Below are 19,822 nucleotides of genomic sequence, written 5' to 3'. Positions count from 1 at the left end.
TTCGTCGGAAGATCACTTCCTTCCCCTTCTCACTCCCACACCTCTCGATCCTCTACCTCTACCTCTTCCTCTCCCAGTGCTAGTCCTAGCTTTCTTGGCTCGACCGCCAAGTACGAACTCGTCATCGCTCCCATCATCATCGGCCGTATCATCCTCACTAATCTTTTCATCTTCCCCTTCACCATCCGCATTCCAATCTCGATCGGTTTTCTCGACAGGCATGATATGATTCTCCCGATCATCGAAATTCACATTGGCAATCCCGAGACCAACAGCAGAGACGGTTCTTCCATCTTTGCGTTGTTGGTCCATAAATTTCGGTGGAGTGGTCAGAGTGATATCCTGAGGATGATCATTCTCCTGATCTCGATCCGGATGCTGATGACCCATCATAGCGGGAGATCCGAACACCCCGTGAGGCTTGAACCCATCTTGCGACCAATTAGCAGGTGTGATAGGGGTAGGATAGAATCCGTTCGGGTTGATGGGTGTCAATGCCATGGGTTGATTGATGTGCGAGAAGACCGAGATGGGCGGAAGTTGATTGTTTGGGGGCAGGGTGTGGATGGAAGAGCCAACCAAAGTAGAGGATGTCGACGAAGACGAAGCGGCAGATGAGAATGGGTATTTTCGATTATCCATCGGTGGGACTGGATATTCGATCGGTTCTCCCCACTGATTACCAGTCTCAGTATTCGCAGTGGTCTGAGCTGTGTGCTCGACAGTTGGTGGGGTGGTTTGAGTATCATCCGCAATTGAGGCTTCTCGACTGAGCATCTCGTCGGCGATGTCTTCCCATTCTTCATCAGCACTCTTGGGGTCACCAGCACTGTGAGCTTGATATCCGCTGACTTGACCCCATTGATTGATGGTGGGCACAGAAGGAAGCGAGTTAAAACGTTGGAGTGTTGGTGGAGCACTGTGAAGTCGACCACTACTGGATTGCTGCATAGCCAACACTTGAGGTTGAGCGTTAGGGAATTGACCAAAGTTGCTGCTTTCGACAGCAGAAAAAGGCATGTTCATCGCTGGACCAGTGGGAGGGTGGAGAGCGATCGAAGGTGGCGCTTCAGAGAGAGCCACAAGCGGTTCATCGTCATCGTCGGACGATGAACCATTGGGAGATCCGGGGAGTTCTGGCTTCACCTCACTGGCAGATTGAGGCTGCAATCCCATGTGCGTCGAATGGTAATACGAAGGCATGAGATGAGGTTGATGGTTGTGGGGAATAGCTAATTGGGAAGGATGGAATCCACCACCGACGTGACCGTATGGACCATTCGCCATATAAGGTTGGAATCTGGGAGCTTCGAGAGGATTCGACACCGATCGTTGTGACATATTCATGTTAGGTTTATTGTCGGTGTAGATCATACCCCCTCCTTCACTAGGGAAGCGCGAGAGCGGGTAACCCGTTGATGAGGAGTAACCGTTGAAGGAACTTGGGTATTGCGCTTGACTGAAGCCTTGCTGGTTGATCCCCGGGGAGGGCGAGAGACCTGGGTGGGCTGAGGGAGGACCACTGTGGATTTGCTGATGCTTGTGGTCACCTCCGAAACCTCCTGTTGCAGGCGTCGTGGGCGTTTGGCCCTGGTGGATCGACTCTCCGAAGTGAGAACCGGTGGTGGAGATCGGGGTGAGGGCGACCGACCCTTGCACTTGCGGCGAGTGGCAGAAGTGTGGTGGTCGGAAGCTACCTTGTTGACCGGAGAAGATATAAGGTGATTGTCCGGAAGCTCCTCCGAATATCGATCCTCCGGGGAACCCGCCATTGAAGGTGTACGCCGTGCCCTCTGACGGGTGGAGGGTGGCGTAGCCGTGGGGGGCACTAGCACTGGAAGGAGTGGCTGGGTAGTATTCACCAGAAGTACCGGTAGAAGAGGGTGGGAATGAGCCAGATGAGACTCTGGTGTTGACAACGGGAGCGTGAATGTTGATCCTGTGAGTATTAGTTGAGGGAGGAGGCAGATGGGGATGTTGTCGCTTCCAGTGTTTCAACAGGGTATTTCGTCGAGCGAAAGGTTTACCACAACCTGCTACTTTACAAGTGTAAGGTCGCATACCGGTGCTAAGCGCAGAGTCAGCTTTGACTGTTCAGGCAGGAAGTGGTCACGTCACTTACTGGATACGCCTATGACGAGCGAGAGAACTGGAGTCGGCGAAAGCCTTTTGACAAGTCTCACAATGATGAGGACGTTCACCGGTACTACGGGAGAAGGAATTAGCTTGAACTAATGGACATCAGCTAGTGACTACTCACTGGACTCGATAATGCACTGTCAGCGCAGATCTTTGAATAAATGATTTACCGCATCCTCTGTAGTTACAGGTGAAGGGCCTATGAGTGGTGTCAGCTGAATTTGCTTGTATCTAGCATAGTTATAGACCCACCGATCATTTGTATGGATTCGGAAGTGTCTCGCCAAATCACTCTTTCTTGCAAACGCTTTATTGCAATCTGTATAGGTACAGATGTGAGGTCTGGCATGAGCGTCATGCCCAGCACCGACGTGATTATGGTCATTGACCAGCTGTTCGATGGATTCGGTCGCAAGTGTATCAAAGGTAGAGGTGTTCGAAGCATCAGAGGAAGAGGAAGACGAAGAAGAGGAGTAAGTATTGGTGATTGTTTCGGTTTGGAGTTCGATAGAATCAGGAAGAGGCATTGACCGAGGACGTGGGGGAGGAGTGTGGGCCATCGTGATGCGTGAAGGGAAAGGAAGTCGAGGTGGGCAAGGTGAAGATATATCGAAATAACCAGGAGCAGGTAAGATGGGCGGTTGTCGTGATTCACGGTCGTGAGAGACAGGTAGGGTGGTTACGATTGCCATGGTGAAAGGATCGGGAGAAGGTAAGAAGTCAATTATCAGCTTTACGATACATGAAAGCGATCTCGAGAGAAATGAAAAAGAGAAGAGAATAAAATGATTTAAAGAGAGTAAGGAATTGAAAGTGGGATATAATTTATTATATATAGTTTGGAAGAATAAAGGGTGAATGTATATATGTCGAGTAGAGTAGAGAAGAGTGGGGGTGAATGAAAAATATATCTTAAGGGAAAAGGAAATAGTGAAAGCAATAATAATATATAATGATTGATGGAGGATAACAAGTAACAAGTCTAGGTCCAAAACTTTATTTTTCAATCTTGATATCAAACTAAACTCACATCGAGGACATCCATTTTGGAGGGTTATTTCCTTCTTATCTATCAGTTGGTCGTTTTGAGCGTAAGAATGGAAGCTATCGAGTTGAGAAGAGCAAAGTTAGATATATATCGATAACTGAGAATGGCATTACAGATGAAAAGAGAAGAGGATACAGTATTGAAAATTTAATGAGATGTGTATTGCGAAATAACAGAGAAAAAAAGGTGACGACAGATGTTTACTTCTGTTTCTGGGTGTTGTGTTGTGCTGTGTACTGTGTACTACGCGTCGTGACTGAGACAAAGTGGGTTTGATTGGTTTGATGGGGAATGGGATACAGCGAGTAGTGATGATGACGATTGGATGGAACAAGACGATCAACTCACAAAGGAGGGTATTCGACAATATCAATCAATGTCAATCAGACCCCAGTTTTCAACTTGACTCGTTTAGAAATGGATTGATCGACGATGGGATAGAGTGAGACACTTGATCAACGGTATTGGGATCAAGGATGGATCTTCTTGTTGATTGATACCTTTTCTTTCGTTTTTATTTGTTGATATTTCTATCACTTTTCGTCTTTTTGACTCTTGTAGAAAGATGAAAATGAAAGACAAGGACAGCGTGACTGATAAAATAAAATGTCACGCCTCGTGTTTAAAGAAGTATCGAAAGAAGGATAATTCAAGTGTGAAGTAAAGTATACGAGTGCGGTATCAGTCTATCTATCTAACCCGATGTAGGATAGGTTTCTATCTAAAAAGAGGACATAGCAACCGACAGGATTAAGGGTAGATGTGAGAGAGAAGGGGAGCAGTGCGAATCAATCCCAAATAAATCAAAGATGTGAAAGAGCAAAGGATCGAGAGGAGAGGGAAAAAGGTGGTATCCGAAATGGAGCAAGAGGAACGATCAGGTGTCGGTGATGATAGACCAATTTAGTTGATTAACCATCAATTCGAAAAAAGATATGCAGGTATTGTGCGGTGCCCGAAAACCGGATGTAATCGTATTGTTGTAGGTGTGTATGTATTTGATGTTGATGTTGCGGTCGTCAAGATGGTAGATCGGCAGAGGGGAGAACCAGACAGTTAGCATAGTGACGCCATACGAGACGAAACACGGAACAAGGAGATCTGGCTAAAAAGCCACACCCACACCGCTTCGTAGGGACGTAGGGAAACAAGTACCAAGACCGAGCGATCAAGACATCGATTCACCAAGGCAAGGCTCCACAGGTATCGATGATCAAGATTTAAAAAGATAGTCCAGAATTTTAATGGATTCAAATCACATACACCACGCCAACATAGGAACAGAGGTAACTGCGATGATGATGATGATGATTGTTCAATTTGCGCCCCTAATGAAGAGATAGTCCATCAAACACACACATATCCCTAGATACTTCCGTTTCCGCCGGTATGCGTAGTGATGAGTGATGTGTGAAGATCGTTGAATACGAAAGGATGGGATACGTATGGCATGTAAAGACAGAGAGAGAGGGATTTCGCAAACTCACCTGTTGTAAAAGAGGGGATGACCGTTAGGTTGATTGATGGTTTGATGGTGGTCACGGAAAGGGTAGGAGCGTTACCGGGAACATGGACACCGTTGGCCGTGCAAAAAAGGTGTCGATGCGTTTTGGAGGATCACTTGAACTGCGCAACGACCACTTGTTGACGTCGTGATGGACTATAAATGATGAAACACACAAAACTGATTGATGATGATCAACCTGATTTAGTCGAGACCAACAGAGTCATTTGATCACGCGGGTAATAAAGTTCGCCACGAAAAGGAAAAGGGGACTATGAGATAGTTATTTGTAATTAGCATAATGTCTCTATCTCTCTCTAGTTCGAATTCCTTCAATCGAGACATCTAGTACCGCTGATATACGTAGCATTCACGCTGCGCAGCAGATGTAAAGGATGGTGTGTGTGTGTGTAAAGAGAAAGGCATCAGACCCCAAGACACGGATCATATCCCGTATGGTGAAGGGGCAGGGGGGTTGAAGATGACGCACGACCGAGCCCGTCTGTGATGAAACTCACTGTGATAACGTGCGATTCTGATAGCACGGGGTATCGGTCAAAGGGATGAATCTGTGGCGATGAATGATAAATGAAATGCAAGATGGATGATCGAAAGGGATTGATCGTCGTTGAGAAGTGGAAAGTGGGGGGAAAGGGTATACCGCGTGGGTCCATGGATAGTTAAAGGATGATCCAAAGTGGGAAAGTGAAAGTGATGGTGAGACATGATAAGCGGCGAGAGTGAGGGCGCAGAAGACACCATGGCAAGCAGATCTCATTAGCACAATCCTATCTATAGACAATTGAATATCTCTGGGAAAGACTGACATCCACAATGAACAACAACTCACCGTTAGACTTGAGTTCGTAACAGTATACAAATCTACACAGTGCGGATAGTTCTAAAAGAGTGTGAGTGGTGTTGCGTAGGCAGAGCACAGACGGTCGGCAGGTGAGGTAGGAACAAAGCACAATGGAGTTGGAATGGTGAAGAAGGAGAAGAAAAAGAGATTTGACGACAGCAGTGATTGCTTGTTTTATATAACTAAACTGATACTCTTTTTATGCTAGTCAGCTATACGGCAGCGAGCTTGATGGTAAAGGGAGGAAAAGCAAGTTTGAGAGAACAATGGAAGGAAGATGGAAACTCAACTCACCTTTTGATCATTCAATCTCCTCTTATTCATCTTTCGGACACCTCGCGTCAAGCAGAAAGAACCATCGCGTAGATAGATACCTTTCACATGCCCACTCAAACTGAGGACGAGTACCAGCTGAAAGGACAATCGAGCCTTTTTCTCACCTGCACCTGCACCTGCTCCACCGAATCTCCCTTCACTTCGCCTTCGCCGGGAAGATCATACCCTGGATAGCATGTCAATCGTCAATCACTGCTTATGCGATGCGGTGCCTTTGATAGCTATGATTGAACGCCCAAAGTCTGTACAGTACCTACGAGCAAAAGGCAGATTCTTCGCTTTTGTCTTTATCGTCTCAGGGCATTCGGTCTTCCATACACACATACACACACAAACACAACGCCCGGTTTTTTCTTGTCCTTCTGTAACCAAGTGGTTCCTTTTTTCCGATCGAATCGTTTCGATTCGATTACGTCTTACTCTTACTCTTACTCTTCTTCTCTCCCTCCGTCCAGCACTAGGATGCCTTCAAGGAGTGGCGTCTTCTGACCTCCTTCTTAATTGTGTTCTAAAACATCCTAGGGGATACCGACAATAAAAAGGTACTCTTCCGAAGTAGATTCCGCCCCGACCGATCGATGATACGAAAGCTGACGATGAAAACGTCTTTTGTCTGTCCGTCTTGAGGGTGGAAACACAACAGACTATGTGGGATAGACGTTTCATCTATCATCGAACACACTCATTGTCTGTATCTTTCATTCTCCGAATGTCGAACAATGACCCGAAGAAGTAGAATGTCTGAGGGAGAGAACAACGATAAGCTTGAATGTGCGGTTCAGGGCATGGTGCTACTTACAATTACAATACCCAGACTTTGTTTTAGGTTACGCAGCGGGTCTATTGTACTGGAACAAGAATATGACCTCATTATAGAAGTGGGAAGAACGTTTGTCAGAGCAGAAGGGAATAGCCTGAAGATGTGCTACCTTGCACGTGAAGCATCAAGGACACGGATATGAGATCTCAGGTGAAGCTCGTCAATCAGATTCCTCTCAAGTGGGACAAAGATGAAGCGAACAACGAAGGAAGACTCTTGCAGGTAGGAGAACAATGGACATTTTTTCATAGAACTATTGTATTCGTGAGCGAAAATACTGCATCCCTATAGGAAAGAACAATGAGAGCTACTCACTCTTCTACATCAGACTCAACGGACTGCAGTACAAAAAGCATCAAACAAAAGAACCAAGACAACGACAAACGAACAATGACCATGAGTAACCTCAAACACGGCGCTTCGCACACGGAGAAGCGCGAAAGTTGGTTTTTTTAACATTGTTCTCCCACGTGGTCCCGCAGGGATGGGATGGTTTCATCCTTGATTGACCTCCCTCTGAAGGAATCCAGACATACTGTATCTTTTGCTTCCCCATCTTGTAAGTACAACATGACAAGCTTGCTGAACTCGAGACCTTGCGGCAGAATCGCCTTGATCTCGAAGATCTACAAAAGGTGCTTTGTACATGTAACGCTCTGTCCCTTGTCCCTTTCGCGATCGTCCTTGCGTTACGACCATCAAACACACACAACACACAAGCCACCCCATCAAAGCCAAACAATCAATTTCAGATCGTTCTGAGAAAACGTTTTTAGAGATTAGTTGTGTGTATGTGTGTGTGTGTGTGGCTGCGGAATTAATCACTGAGTTAGAGCACCATCAACAGGGATATGGGATATCGGTTCGGAACCATTGACCATCGAGGGAGAAGGGAGTACCTTTTCGCCTCTCCGGGTTGGAATAGGAGGTGAAGCTTCGAGTGGAATTTCATAGAGCTGTTGAGAAGGAGGTTCGCCGGTTGATAGGCCTCACGGTATGAGAAAAAGGGTGCACAGATGAGTTTCAGGCTGTGCGAGGAGCAGCACGGAGATTGACGACCGTTAGTACGTCTTTGCATGTATAGTGAATCTGCGGACGATATACAAGGTTGCATGGGATCATGGAGTATCTCATGCAGAGGTAGATATGGGAGAGGGCTCGGGGTGCTATGTTCGCCATGGTCAAGTGTGAGTCTATCTTCATAGTCATTGAGCTCAACACATGAAAGGTTCATTGAAAGGCTGCTCGACTGGACGTGAATGGGTTATCGTTAAGCACGATCATGCATATACTACGTCAAAAGTTCATATCATATCTTTTTAACCCTATCTACAACTACACCTACAAAGACACAGAGAATCTACAACCTGATCCAACCTACTCCTTCCAAAAGGTATTTTCCGTACTAAAGTACTCTCCAGTCTCCAGATCCTCCAAGAGCCCAATCTCCCTAGGTTCCCAGCCCGTCAAATCCCTCGTAATCTGGGTAGAAGGTTTCATATTGAAATTAGCAAAGTACGTCAATCCTCCAAAATACTCCTTGGCTTCTTCCTGGGATCCGAAACTCTTGAGGGGGATGTCCAGTCTCTTAGCGATGATACTCTGGATATCTTTGAAAGAAGTTCCCTCCAGATGTTGTTCCGCCCCGTTCAGGACGGTTCCCGCTTTCAGATCGTGATTCTCAATTGCCATTCTATACAATCTCGCTGCATCCATTACGTGGACGCCTGACCATGTATTGGCTCCGTCGCCGATGTACCCCGTAAATCCCTTTGCCCGAGCCATCTGGATGAAGAACGAGATCAACCCGTGGTCACCATCCCCATGGACCGAGGGTGATAAGCGGACCACGACCGTTCGGACCCCCTTGTCGTTAAAACCAAAGACGACTTTCTCAGCTTCTTGTCGGGGTCCAGCGAACGCGCGGTCAGTCTCAACCTGACATTGACTGGTGATCGCCGAGGTACAGACGATGACCTTGTTGCTACCCTCGAGGGCTGAGCACATGCTTCGGATGGCTGCGTAATCGACTGATACATGATACAAGATGTTACATTAAGCTCAAAATCTATGCCGCGTCTGAGAAGTCGTTCAGAGAAGGTAAAGACGCAGGGAGGACCACTCACTCTGAGCAGGTTTGCCTCCGTAATCCGAGAAATCATGGATATACGCCAAGTGAATGACCGCATCTGCCTCTCTGGATGCATCGAATAGCACCTTCAGGTCTTCCAAAGATCCTCTGACCGCCTGTACACCTCGACTCTCAAGATGTTTGACCTGTGGCAAGCATCGCACTTATGATTTAGTATCTATCGTAACGAGTCGACAGTTGGGATAACACTCACAGCAGCGTCTGATCTGGCGAGAGCAGTGACGGCGTGTCCACGGCCTAGTAACTCAGGTACGACGTGTCTTCCGACCCATCCTGACGCTCCAGTCAAGAATACCTTCATTTAATGTAGGTGAGCTTGAGGTTTATGAATTTGGTTGGAGGTTTGACTTTGACAACTTGTATGATTGTGTGCGAAGATGAAGAACAGGACCTCCCTTTCGATAGAAGACACCTATTTATACCTTTCCGCTCTCCCCAATCATCTCGTCCATGTGTAACCAGCGCATGCACCGTCGGTCCTCAATCCTGAGTCTGCATAAGCATCGCCGAGCTCTTGGATGAGCAGTATTGCCGAGAATGATTGGACAACCAATGTAACCTTATGGACGCTCAGAGAAAAAGACAGGAGCGACACCGAGCGTTTGCGCGGAGTATCGTTTATCCACCCACAATTCTTACTCATCATTCGGACTCGCCGAGACGCTTCACAATGCGCATGAGCATAACCTTTCCTTTTAAGGTAATAGATTCGTGATAATTGGCATCGCTGAGTTTATCAGATTACGAGAATAGAGCTATGCTTGATAATCATCCATTGTGAATGCCGATACACTTCATCAGGATCGGACGCTGGCATGCTAACAGTGCACAGGATCTAACTGGATGGTAGGTGAGCGATATATGTCGCTATCAGATAAATGTGAGTCGGTCTCAAGCCGGCACTGTTACCCAGTCAAGGAACATTAGGGTATTGAATTGAGGAGATATGTAATGCAATGTATATGATGTAATCTAAATCTATGTACTGTTATTGTCCTGTCCTATTGATGCAATGTGACGTACCGTTAAATACAAATATCGTCCGTGTACATGTAATCGCCAAAAACTGGTGTATGTAAATATGATATAGTCTTTCGTCTGAGCCTCCATATTCATCCCTCAAGCTTACCACTCCAGAACTGTAATACTGTACGGTAAATCCATTATAATGTTTGTTTTTGCCCTCCTCGTTCCTCCTTCAATTAGTCAGTCGACATTGTGAATCGCTCACACATCCCTTGGACCTGTTCGAGTAATCACACGGTTCTTCACCTCACGCAGCGATTGCAGATGTCCAGCGGGTGACGTGGGGGAGTCAAGTGATCTTCTTGCGGGACCTTCCTCATCGGTGTCTTGGCCCGCGCATAGCTATCAACAGATAATTCATCAGTACAAGAAGGACCGATTCAGGCGGAGGCTCAAAGATCGACACTTACCCCTTTCCAATCTTCGGGCTGTTCGAAGCTCTTTATATCGTCAGGTCGAACAACCATCGTTGCGAGCTACATTATACAGCCCACATCAGTACTTGTTACGAGGGTTGGACTGGCTGATACCACACTTACCTTACCAACAGCCAGATGCCAACCGATATGACAATGCAATGCCCACACACCAGGATTATCCGTCCTGATCCTCAAGATCGCGTACGCATTCCCAGGTATGAAGATGGTATCTCTCCTAAGGGGGTTGGTGATGTTGCTCAGATCCATAGCTTGGGCTTCTTCCACCGTCAAATTCCCATTACCCCTCTTGATCACTTGGAACTCATTACCGTGTAGATGGTATGGGTGATCGATACCGCCGTCCAGGTTGTTGAGGATGAGATCGACGTATCCATCGCAGTCAAATACCACTTGAGCGACGTTCTCGACAGAGTAGTTCCCCGAGTCGATGACGTGAGGTAACATCGGGTCCCAGATTTGGTTCTGGAAGGAGATATTGTTGAAGGCCTGTAACAACCATAGGTTGACCCTCAGTTGGTATATTGACTGGTGAAAAGAAGGGACTTACGAATCCGGTGATATTTTGACCCTTAACACCTAGGAAGGTACCGAATTTACTGGACAATGCATGGGTTTGAAGGGGTTTGGTGAATGCATCGATAGGATCTCGTGGACTATACAATGTGGAAGATAGATGTCAGTCATGTTATGAAGAAGCATGGCTTGTATGACTCACGTCAACGTATATTGATCATCCAAATCACGGCATGGCGAATCGAACGCAGCGAGATCATCCCTGTGTACACCACGATATCAGCTGACGTGCTCATTATTGGAGTGGAGAAAAGGTATGACCTCACCATGCTTGGGTATCAGGCACCTCATCACCATCATCGTACTGTTCGTTGTTATTCGTATACCTAAACACAGCAAACGCTTCCTGTCGGACTTTATCCATGCATCCCACAGCGACATTCGCTCTCAACCAGAATTTATCGCCCGCCTGACCTTGATTGGCATCCACGATGATGGAGTACCTCTGAGCGGGAGCAACAGGAATCTCATGGATGGTAGGTCCTAAGACGGGGTCGGTATCCACCTCGGCAACTTCGAGTTCATGTTGGTCGATCGATATTCTCAACATCGAATGAGCTCCGGTGTTGATGATTCGTATTCTGGTTTTTTTGCCCACGATGACTGGAATTTCTGGTAATTTAGGTAAGTTGCATTCGGCGCCTTGGGGATAATTGGGACCAGAACAATTGGTTTGGCCCTGTTGTCATGGAAACGTTGTCAGAAATCAGTACCACTGTATGTCGTGTAGATGAGGGGATGTTGTATATGCACTCACGACATTGTTGATCAAGATGGAATCGCCCTTCGGAGCACCAGGCGACTAGGATATTAAATGACATTCCATCAGCTAAAATCCTCTCTCAACCTCAAATTCCGCCTCTTACCCCTCTATAGCCCTCGCGTGATTTGAGGGCGGCGACAATATCGGTAGATTGGTCCCACCTTCGGAGGGAATTTCAGATCAGCCTCAGACGACCTTGGATCGATCATAACCTAACTTACATCCAGTCCTGAATGAGCAAGATCCTCTCTTCATCATAATCTCTTCCACGCTTCAGAGGATCGTTTGGATTGTGTACAATGAAGCTATGCAGTCACACACGTTAATGCCTCGATATACTGTTCCAAAGGGCACAGCAACCGATGACTTACGCTCCAGCAATCCCATCAGCCATGGTGTTCGCAAAGTGTGAGTGATACCAGTATGTGCCGTATTGCTCTACGATGGGAAACTCGTATGTGAAGTTGCTCCCAGGTGGGATAGGGCACTGGACAATGCATATCAGTACTTAATCCTTTGTTCGTGTGGTTATGATTCTACCAACCTGAGTGATACCAGGAACGCCGTCCATGATGTTTGTACCATTTTGAGAGATCCCGTGCCAATCTATTTGTATATGGTCAACCATGTAATCAGTTGTAAATCATTACGACCAACAAGTGGACTTACGAATAGTCTGGGGAATATCCAAACTGTTCCTCACATGTACACGAACAGTATCACCCGTATTGACTTCTATGACGGGCGCAGGGAATTGACCATTGATAGTGTATATCTGCCTTGTGTAACCATCAGGATTAGCAGTGACGGCCCTATCGAAATTGCCGGAAGAAGATCAGCGACATTCATGCGACAAGTGATGAGAAATTGGACTCGCTTGATCTCGAAGTCGTATTCTCTAAGTTGCTAGAGAATGGTCAGGTATCAGGCATTGACATCGGAGATATGCTGATTATGAGCACTCACGGGCTGATCGGTGATTTCGAAATCATTCGAAAGGATGAATGATTGATATTCGGTTCTAGCCCACCTCTGAGGAAGGGGATCAGTACTGGAGTTGGAACCGGATATACTATTACAGACCATTGTAAGTCAACAATCAGCGATACGTCTTTACGGTACAAATCGATAGATACACATTTTGGGTATGATAGACCGATACTCACTCTGCTAAGGCCCCGCCCCAAAGGGAGTCCAAATCGCTGGCTACTTCTTGATTGGTGTCGGGATCGATCTCTTGAGCCAAGATGAGGAATGGCGCAAGCGACAGTATCGATAGGATGGTGAAGAGGTTTCGCATATTGTTCGATATTAGTGATTCGATAGAGCTAGATTATAAGAATGAGTAAGTATTGATTGTTGATCGTGGTATGGCAGATAAGGTGCGAAAATATGTGAATGCGATAAGATCAAAGTGAATGTCGTCAAAAGAGTAAAGCAGGTACAAATCAAAATTAAAAGCAAAAGAGAAAATCAATTTCAAAAAGACTGCGGATCAGAAGAACGAATGACTATGATGAGATGGGATGAGACGGGACGAGACGATATCGTCATAAATAGTTGAATTCATCTACCGACCAACAAATCACTCAAGCGAGACATTTTGGCACACCTCTCCTTTGATGGGAAGTGGACGAAACATATCTGGTACGAAGTTCCTTTCAGGTGCTGACTCTCGGCTGAGAGGCGAGGGGCGATGATCATTGATTGTCAAAGGGAAGACTGGACAGGAGATGTAATCTTGTATAGTAGATCCCGTCTTGGCTTTGCTTGTGCGAGATCTGGGATGAAGGGAGATACCACCAGGATCATTGATAATGGAGAGGAAGAAAGTTGTACACACATGTAGACGAGTTGAGACGATGAGCTAGAGCGAGCGTTAAGTAGGATATATCGGGGAGATGTCGAATGTTTTCGAGGTTTAATGTATGTTTCTGCCAACTTGTCCGTAGTTTGCTTGAACCAGTTGATGAATAGCGAACTAGAATCGGAAAGGACCTTGTATTTGTTATGAAGTGCCCGTCCCAATTAGGCTAATATGAAGCTAACGATAGTCAACGAATAGAAGTAAAAGATGGGTTTCTCGAGGGTATGGGGGGAAATCCAGACCAGCGAGAAAGGGGTTGTTATCCACACGTTTTGTGCTGTACACTCTATATTCTATATGAATCTGGCGGTAGCCGAAAGAAGGTAGCAGTGTCGAACAAGTGAGATGATCATACACCCGAGCCGAACTACTCGCTCCTACTGTCTAGCCCCGAAGTATCTTCTGGACGTCTGAGAAGTGCGTTTTCGCCCTGTTTTTGATTCTTGATTCTTATTTCTTGATGAGATCTGATATTAAACGAATCGAGGGTTACAGACAGGGGCGTGATCTTGAGACTAACATACACAGCGATCAATCCTACACTGTTCCTCGTTCAGGATTTTTATGTACTATAACTCGATATATCGCAATATGTTTCTACAGTCACCAAAATTTTGATCTCCATGCGTACTCTAGTCCGGTAAATCAGGTAAGGCTGGGAGTACAAAGGAATTGAATTCGCTCTTCGGTCTTGCTCGACACGCTTTGATCCGAACGTTCCGAAGGTAAAGGATAGGTGATTGAACTGCGTGTGAATGTCGATTTGTATAATAAGCTTCCTTTATAGAATATGGGAATCACAAGGACTTCTAGCCAGCTAATTTGAGAGGTTGATGATGTTTGATTTATGGGATTGAGGGGAACCGAACAATCGTACGGTTCTATTTTTGGGATGCGTGTTTGCCTTTGTTCGATCGTAGCCCGCTGGATTGGACGCCGTGCACCCAACCGTTGTCGGATTGTTGATTAATACTTTGTGTGATGGGAGTATTCGATGATCGCTCGTGTTCAATCAAATGATGATCCTACTAGGCTGATAGTCGCTGAAGTGTGATAGATATATTGTGGGCGCACAGGAAAGGAATGAGTGAAGATTGGATGAGAGTGTGAGTGATGAAAGAGTGTGATTATCTAGTGAGTGTGTAGTGATCGATGTGTATATGATCCAATTAGCTGGACGTCAGAAATAGGAGGAAACATCATGATCATAAACTTCCAACAAAGAGAAAAGTAATGTATTTCCAAGCTTCGGTGAGATCACCAAGATACTCGGTCTCACCGACGTAGAAATCGTTAGTTCACATTCCGAGTAAGTAGGATGATGTTAGTGTATTTCAATAACCATTAGTTCAGGTCGATGCAAAGACGATCAATGCGCTGGATGTTAATCTCGGTTGATCTCGCAGATTGATCGCGTTCCGTATGTCTCTTGTGAGGACGGGGCGGTGCTGCTTATTGCTTTGGGCGTGTCGTGTGAGTAGGAGGGGAATGTTACAGTAAGTGTGATCATCATTGTTGATGTTGATGATGATGATGTAAACCGAACAAGGATGTATAGTAATTTAACCAAACACACCGTTTCATCATCAACGATTCACTTGTGTACGATATCCGGTCAAAGCGCATAGAGATTTGATCCCGTCAATCACCGAGACTATTTTGTCCATGGTAACACAATCAATACGGTGAGTGCTCAATATGAGTCGAGTTCAGCACAAAGTTGAGACATGTTGGTCATTCTGCATGGAGATTACCTCCTCGAACAGCAAGGAGTGACGTATATATAGTAAAAAAGGAGACTGCTCTTGATCGGAAAATCATCGAGGAGCAGGAGAAAGCTTACAACCATGAAAATTTCGGAAAGACACAACGGAGATACTTTAAGCACATAAGTAAAAGAGACTAAAACGAAGGGGTGGCTATTTCACTTTTTCCTCCTTGACCCAGATGGATGAGAAATATAAAGAGGGATCGTACTGCTCGAAAGACGTAAAAAGTTGATTTGAGAGATTGAGGAAGACATATCTGATCGTATTATGGCGGACACTTCATCTTTAATATCGGTAGCTTGTCGAGCGGAGAAGGCTTATGAAGCTTTCCACCTGGTCAAGTGGGAGGAGCACAATCAGTACGACAAAGGAGGCTTACAGAACGAGCACAAATGGAAACTCACTTGAGGTGTTTCTCATAGAACTGCAGTACCTATTGATTTTACCTTTGTGTCAGCGTATAATCACGGACAAAAGTTCCGTTGATATTTACCTTCTGAGGGCACCTTCGATAAGCCAAATCAGTTGGAACCGCAACCTTCTCCCCTCCGACCCTATCAGAAGCACACAAAGTATTGCATGTAAGCATGATCCCAAGGATTGCACTCTTCCCTAGCATGTGAACATTCCACTCACATTGTAAGATAAATCACCAAATCATTCTTACTACCCCTCTCGATGGTATCCACGCTATTCACCGTATCCTCCCAATCCGGCACATCCTCGTACTTCTCCGTAGAATCAACATGACTAATTTCGAACTCCGGTTGCTCCTCGTCGTCATCATCTCCACCTTCCGTCCTTCGCTTGCCCGTGCCGTTGGTCGTTCTGGCAGATTTGGCTTTCTGCGATGCTGGGACAGGGGTGGATGATCCTCCGGCCGAAGGTCTCCCTCTCTTCTTGGTTTCTTTGGGAGCAGCGACGGTTTTCGGTTTGGTGGCCCAGTATCGTGAGACGATGTCAGCGGCATGAGCTCTAGCAAACCGATCAGCATATCAGCATAGAGACATCATCGTTTGCGGAGAGATAGATAGAAGCTCACACGTGTTCCTCCGGTTCCCAGGTGTTGTGTTCTGGTCCATAACCCTTCCACGAGACGAGATCTGTATTTGGAAAGTCAGCGAGATCATTGATTGAGGCCCTACGATGAACTTACATTCGTATTTCCCAGCTTGATTCCCCTATGTATGGAAAACGAGTAGTTTTCCCCCAGAGGAGAATTTCTCCGATGCAGAGGAACATTATTTTCCGCCAGAGGAGAAATAGGATTTGTAGAAGATCAATGAGACGAATATGATCATCGACGGTGAAGTTGAAGAAGTCAAGTCGTGGACAAGATCAGTACTCCAGTCTCCTCATTTCGCTCAATCCCAAATGTGACTCACCTTCTTCTGCCTGTGATCAACAACAGCTTCGACCTCGTATTCTCCCTCCTCCTCCTCCTCCTCCTCTTCTTCCTCCCCCTCCGTTCCATCTACTGCAGGATCCTCAACCTCCATATCCTGCGGCTCCACTTCCTTCTCTGCAGATCGTGATTTCCTAGCTGACATCTCTTCTTCAATGTCTATTTGATCTTGTTCTTTCGTGGAAGGACCAGGCGAGGTGAAGGGTAATAATCTAGTCAAGGTTGATAACAATCCACCTGAACTTGTTGGCTTGGCTGGAGGTGGAGTTGATGGTCCACCTGATTGAGAATTGGGTGCGGGTACGGGGGACGACACGTTGATCGAATGCTAGAGCCCAGTATCAAGGCTGAGGCTGAGACTTTGTAGTTATTAAGATAGCTTGATAAGATGTTTGATGACGACAGCAAGCAAGTGAGAAAGAGGGTATGAAAGTTACTACGAGTAATGTTGATTGCAGCATCACGGTATGGCAGCGTAAGCTCACGTGAATATTTGTTGACGTGTATTTATTGTAATTCATCCCAGCTCATTTCACCATGACACGCGCTTTGGTAATCTTGGGATTCTTTAGAAAGACACGAACCGAACATGATAGACCATCTTATGAGTGATATTCCATACTCTTCTGCTCGCTCATCATCACTCTTCAACCTCTCGCAACACCACAAGACGAAGCAGTAACATCGCACAATGGCCGCCGCAACTGCTTCTGCCCCAGCGGGCATCTCTGATAGCTCTTTCACCGACAAGGTATGTCGATTTTCCCAATTGAACAGAGACACGGTCAAAGCTGACATCTGTATATGATCATGTAGGGGAAACCAACAGAGGTCCGATTGTCCAACATGAACGCTGCTAAGGGTGAGCTTCATTAAACTCGAAGATGTATCGCTAGCTGACCTTTCCCCTACATAGCTGTTGCCGATGCCGTTCGAACGAGTTTGGGACCAAAAGGAATGGATAAGATGGTGAGTTAGAGGATTACCCAAATCCACTCCAACAATTTGATGGGCGTACTAATGTAACAATCTTATAGATTCAAACCTCAACCGGTGAAGTTGTAATCACCAACGATGGAGCCACCATTCTCAAGCATATGGCTGTCTTACATCCTGCAGCTCGAATGGTATGTCAGCTTCTTACATACTACAGACGTTAAGCTGATTTCGAACAAATCCAGTTGGTCGAGCTCTCGCAAGCGCAAGACATAGAAGCTGGAGATGGTACGACTTCCGTAGTGGTACTTGCTGGTAGTCTGTTGTCAGCTGCGGAGAAGCTCCTCAACCAAGGTGTGTGGAGGAACTATCGTTGATTATGACTATAATCGTTGGTGATGACTGATGGCCGATGGTCATACAGGTATCCACCCTACCACCGTCGCTCAGTCGTTCCAAAAAGCAGCTTCGAAAGCTGTCGAGTTCTTAGATGAGATGAGCATCCCAGTGGACCTGAACGATAGGGAAAGTTTGTTAAAGGCCGCTAGAACATCATTGAACTCCAAGGTGAGCTGGAATGATCCTTCGTTGCCTGAAAAATGAAGTTGACCTATCTCCTCTGCAGATCGTCTCCCAATACTCTTCCACCCTCGCTCCTATTGCCGTATCAGCTGTTACTAGACTGGTCTCGTCATCATCTCATAACGTCGATTTGAGGGATATCAGGATAGTCAAGAAAGTTGGAGGTACCATCGAAGATACCGAGCTGGTCGAGGGATTAGCATTGAACCAAATCACCATGAACAATGCAGGAGGGCCAACAAGGATGGAGAAGGCTAAGATCGGGTTGATCCAATTCCAACTATCAAGTCCTAAACCAGATGTGTGTATACCTCTATTTTAATCATCGCCCTTGAGATACAATGGCGTAAGGTCATATAGCTGACAAAAGAAAATTTGAATCTAGATGGACAATCAAATTGTTGTAAACGATTATCGACAAATGGACAAGATCCTCAAGGAAGAACGACAATACCTCCTCAACCTCTGTAAACGAATCAAGAAGACCGGATGTAATGTCCTCTTAATCCAGAAATCAATCTTGAGAGACGCAGTAACGGATCTATCATTACATTTCTTGGCCAAATTGAAGATATTAGTCATCAAGGATATAGAGAGGGACGAGATTGATTTCATATCGAAGTCGACCGGCGCAAAACCCGTTGCGGATATTGAAGCTTTCACGGAAGACAAGTTGGGTCATGCGGAATTGGTTGAGGAGACTAGTCAAGCTGGTGCGAAGGTCGTAAAGGTCACTGGCGTGAAGAATCCTGGTAAGACCGTTAGTGTCGTTTGTACGGGTGCGAACGACTTGGTCTTGGAGGAATCGGAGAGATCGCTGCATGATGCTTTGTGTGTGGTTAGATGTTTGGTTAAGAAGAGGTGAGTGAGACCCGTCATCTGGAATTATCCTTCTCATCCTATCATCACTCGGCACGACGACATTGCACACTACTGTGTCTTACTTTAGGTGCCGCATTCATGTGCTGACCCATCGTTCAATCATCACAGAGCCTTGATCGCTGGTGGTGGTGCACCCGAAATCAACGTTTCTCGACTTTTGACCGAATACGCTCACACATTAAAAGGAAAAGAAGCATACTGTTTCCAAGCTTTCGCTGAAGCGTTGGAGATTATACCTACGACTTTGGCCGAGAACGCAGGATTGAACCCTATTGCTATTGTGACTGAGCTGAGGAACAAACATGCTTTGGGTGATAAGAACGCTGGAATCAATGTGAAGAAGGTGAGTGAACTCATTTCTTTCCCAGCGTCTAGCACAGCATTCGATTCGAATCGGAATTGAGAGAAAGGAGGATCGTCGATGCTGACTACGTCCCTTGACTACAGGGTATCATCTCAAATATCCTCGAGGAGAATGTAGTCCAACCATTGCTCGTATCGACAAGTGCATTGGAACTGGCGACGGAGACTGTAGCGTTAATTTTGAGAATCGACGATATCCAGGTGAGCTTCCATTCTTCCGTGTATGCCGAGACGATGATAGCTGACTTGAGTTTTCGGTCATCAGTTCACACGATAGACAGAAGGAAAGTATATTGACAATGCATTGATTACCACCCTCGTAATACGAACAAAACGATATGCGCGAACATGTTAT

The 19,822-nt window shown here is 46.0% G+C and overlaps 5 protein-coding genes across 5 annotated transcripts; 1 reads left to right on the top strand and 4 right to left on the bottom strand.

Annotated features, from left to right (window-relative positions):
- Nucleotides 1–12: 12 nt before the first annotated feature.
- I302_107372 (uncharacterized protein) lies at nt 13–2,831 on the bottom strand (the record flags this gene model as incomplete). The annotated part of the gene is made up of 4 exons (XM_019193497.1): nt 13–2,068; nt 2,123–2,206; nt 2,261–2,338; nt 2,392–2,831. 4 exons carry the CDS (start codon nt 2,829–2,831, stop codon nt 13–15), a joined length of 2,658 nt encoding a protein of 885 aa, XP_019044974.1.
- A 5,255-nt stretch (nt 2,832–8,086) lies between these two features.
- Nucleotides 8,087–9,162, bottom strand: I302_107371 (uncharacterized protein; the record flags this gene model as incomplete). Its single annotated transcript, XM_019193498.1, has 3 exons — nt 8,087–8,739; nt 8,836–8,986; nt 9,055–9,162. 3 exons carry the CDS (start codon nt 9,160–9,162, stop codon nt 8,087–8,089), a joined length of 912 nt encoding a protein of 303 aa, XP_019044975.1.
- A 926-nt stretch (nt 9,163–10,088) lies between these two features.
- On the bottom strand, nt 10,089–12,963 carry I302_107370 (uncharacterized protein; the record flags this gene model as incomplete). The annotated part of the gene is made up of 15 exons (XM_065870449.1): nt 10,089–10,229; nt 10,298–10,363; nt 10,427–10,813; nt 10,875–10,980; nt 11,043–11,102; nt 11,167–11,579; nt 11,658–11,702; nt 11,767–11,824; nt 11,885–11,968; nt 12,035–12,150; nt 12,208–12,269; nt 12,333–12,475; nt 12,541–12,569; nt 12,630–12,735; nt 12,830–12,963. 15 exons carry the CDS (start codon nt 12,961–12,963, stop codon nt 10,089–10,091), a joined length of 1,950 nt encoding a protein of 649 aa, XP_065726521.1.
- Nucleotides 12,964–15,616: 2,653 nt separating this feature from the next.
- I302_107369 (uncharacterized protein) lies at nt 15,617–16,849 on the bottom strand (the record flags this gene model as incomplete). Its single annotated transcript, XM_019193500.1, has 7 exons — nt 15,617–15,632; nt 15,704–15,732; nt 15,793–15,853; nt 15,936–16,274; nt 16,342–16,402; nt 16,456–16,480; nt 16,685–16,849. The coding sequence occupies 7 exons, from the start codon at nt 16,847–16,849 to the stop codon at nt 15,617–15,619; spliced, it is 696 nt and encodes a 231-aa protein (XP_019044977.1).
- A 546-nt stretch (nt 16,850–17,395) lies between these two features.
- I302_107368 (T-complex protein 1 subunit delta) lies at nt 17,396–19,744 on the top strand (the record flags this gene model as incomplete). Its single annotated transcript, XM_019193501.1, has 11 exons — nt 17,396–17,455; nt 17,521–17,566; nt 17,621–17,673; nt 17,742–17,831; nt 17,886–17,994; nt 18,065–18,207; nt 18,266–18,523; nt 18,608–19,083; nt 19,213–19,447; nt 19,552–19,668; nt 19,733–19,744. 11 exons carry the CDS (start codon nt 17,396–17,398, stop codon nt 19,742–19,744), a joined length of 1,599 nt encoding a protein of 532 aa, XP_019044978.1.
- Nucleotides 19,745–19,822: the final 78 nt, after the last annotated feature.

Source organism: Kwoniella bestiolae, chromosome 6 (genome assembly GCF_000512585.2).
Source record: "Kwoniella bestiolae CBS 10118 chromosome 6, complete sequence".
Classification (NCBI taxonomy): domain Eukaryota; kingdom Fungi; phylum Basidiomycota; class Tremellomycetes; order Tremellales; family Cryptococcaceae; genus Kwoniella; species Kwoniella bestiolae.
This window is presented reverse-complemented; position numbering and strand designations above follow the sequence as displayed.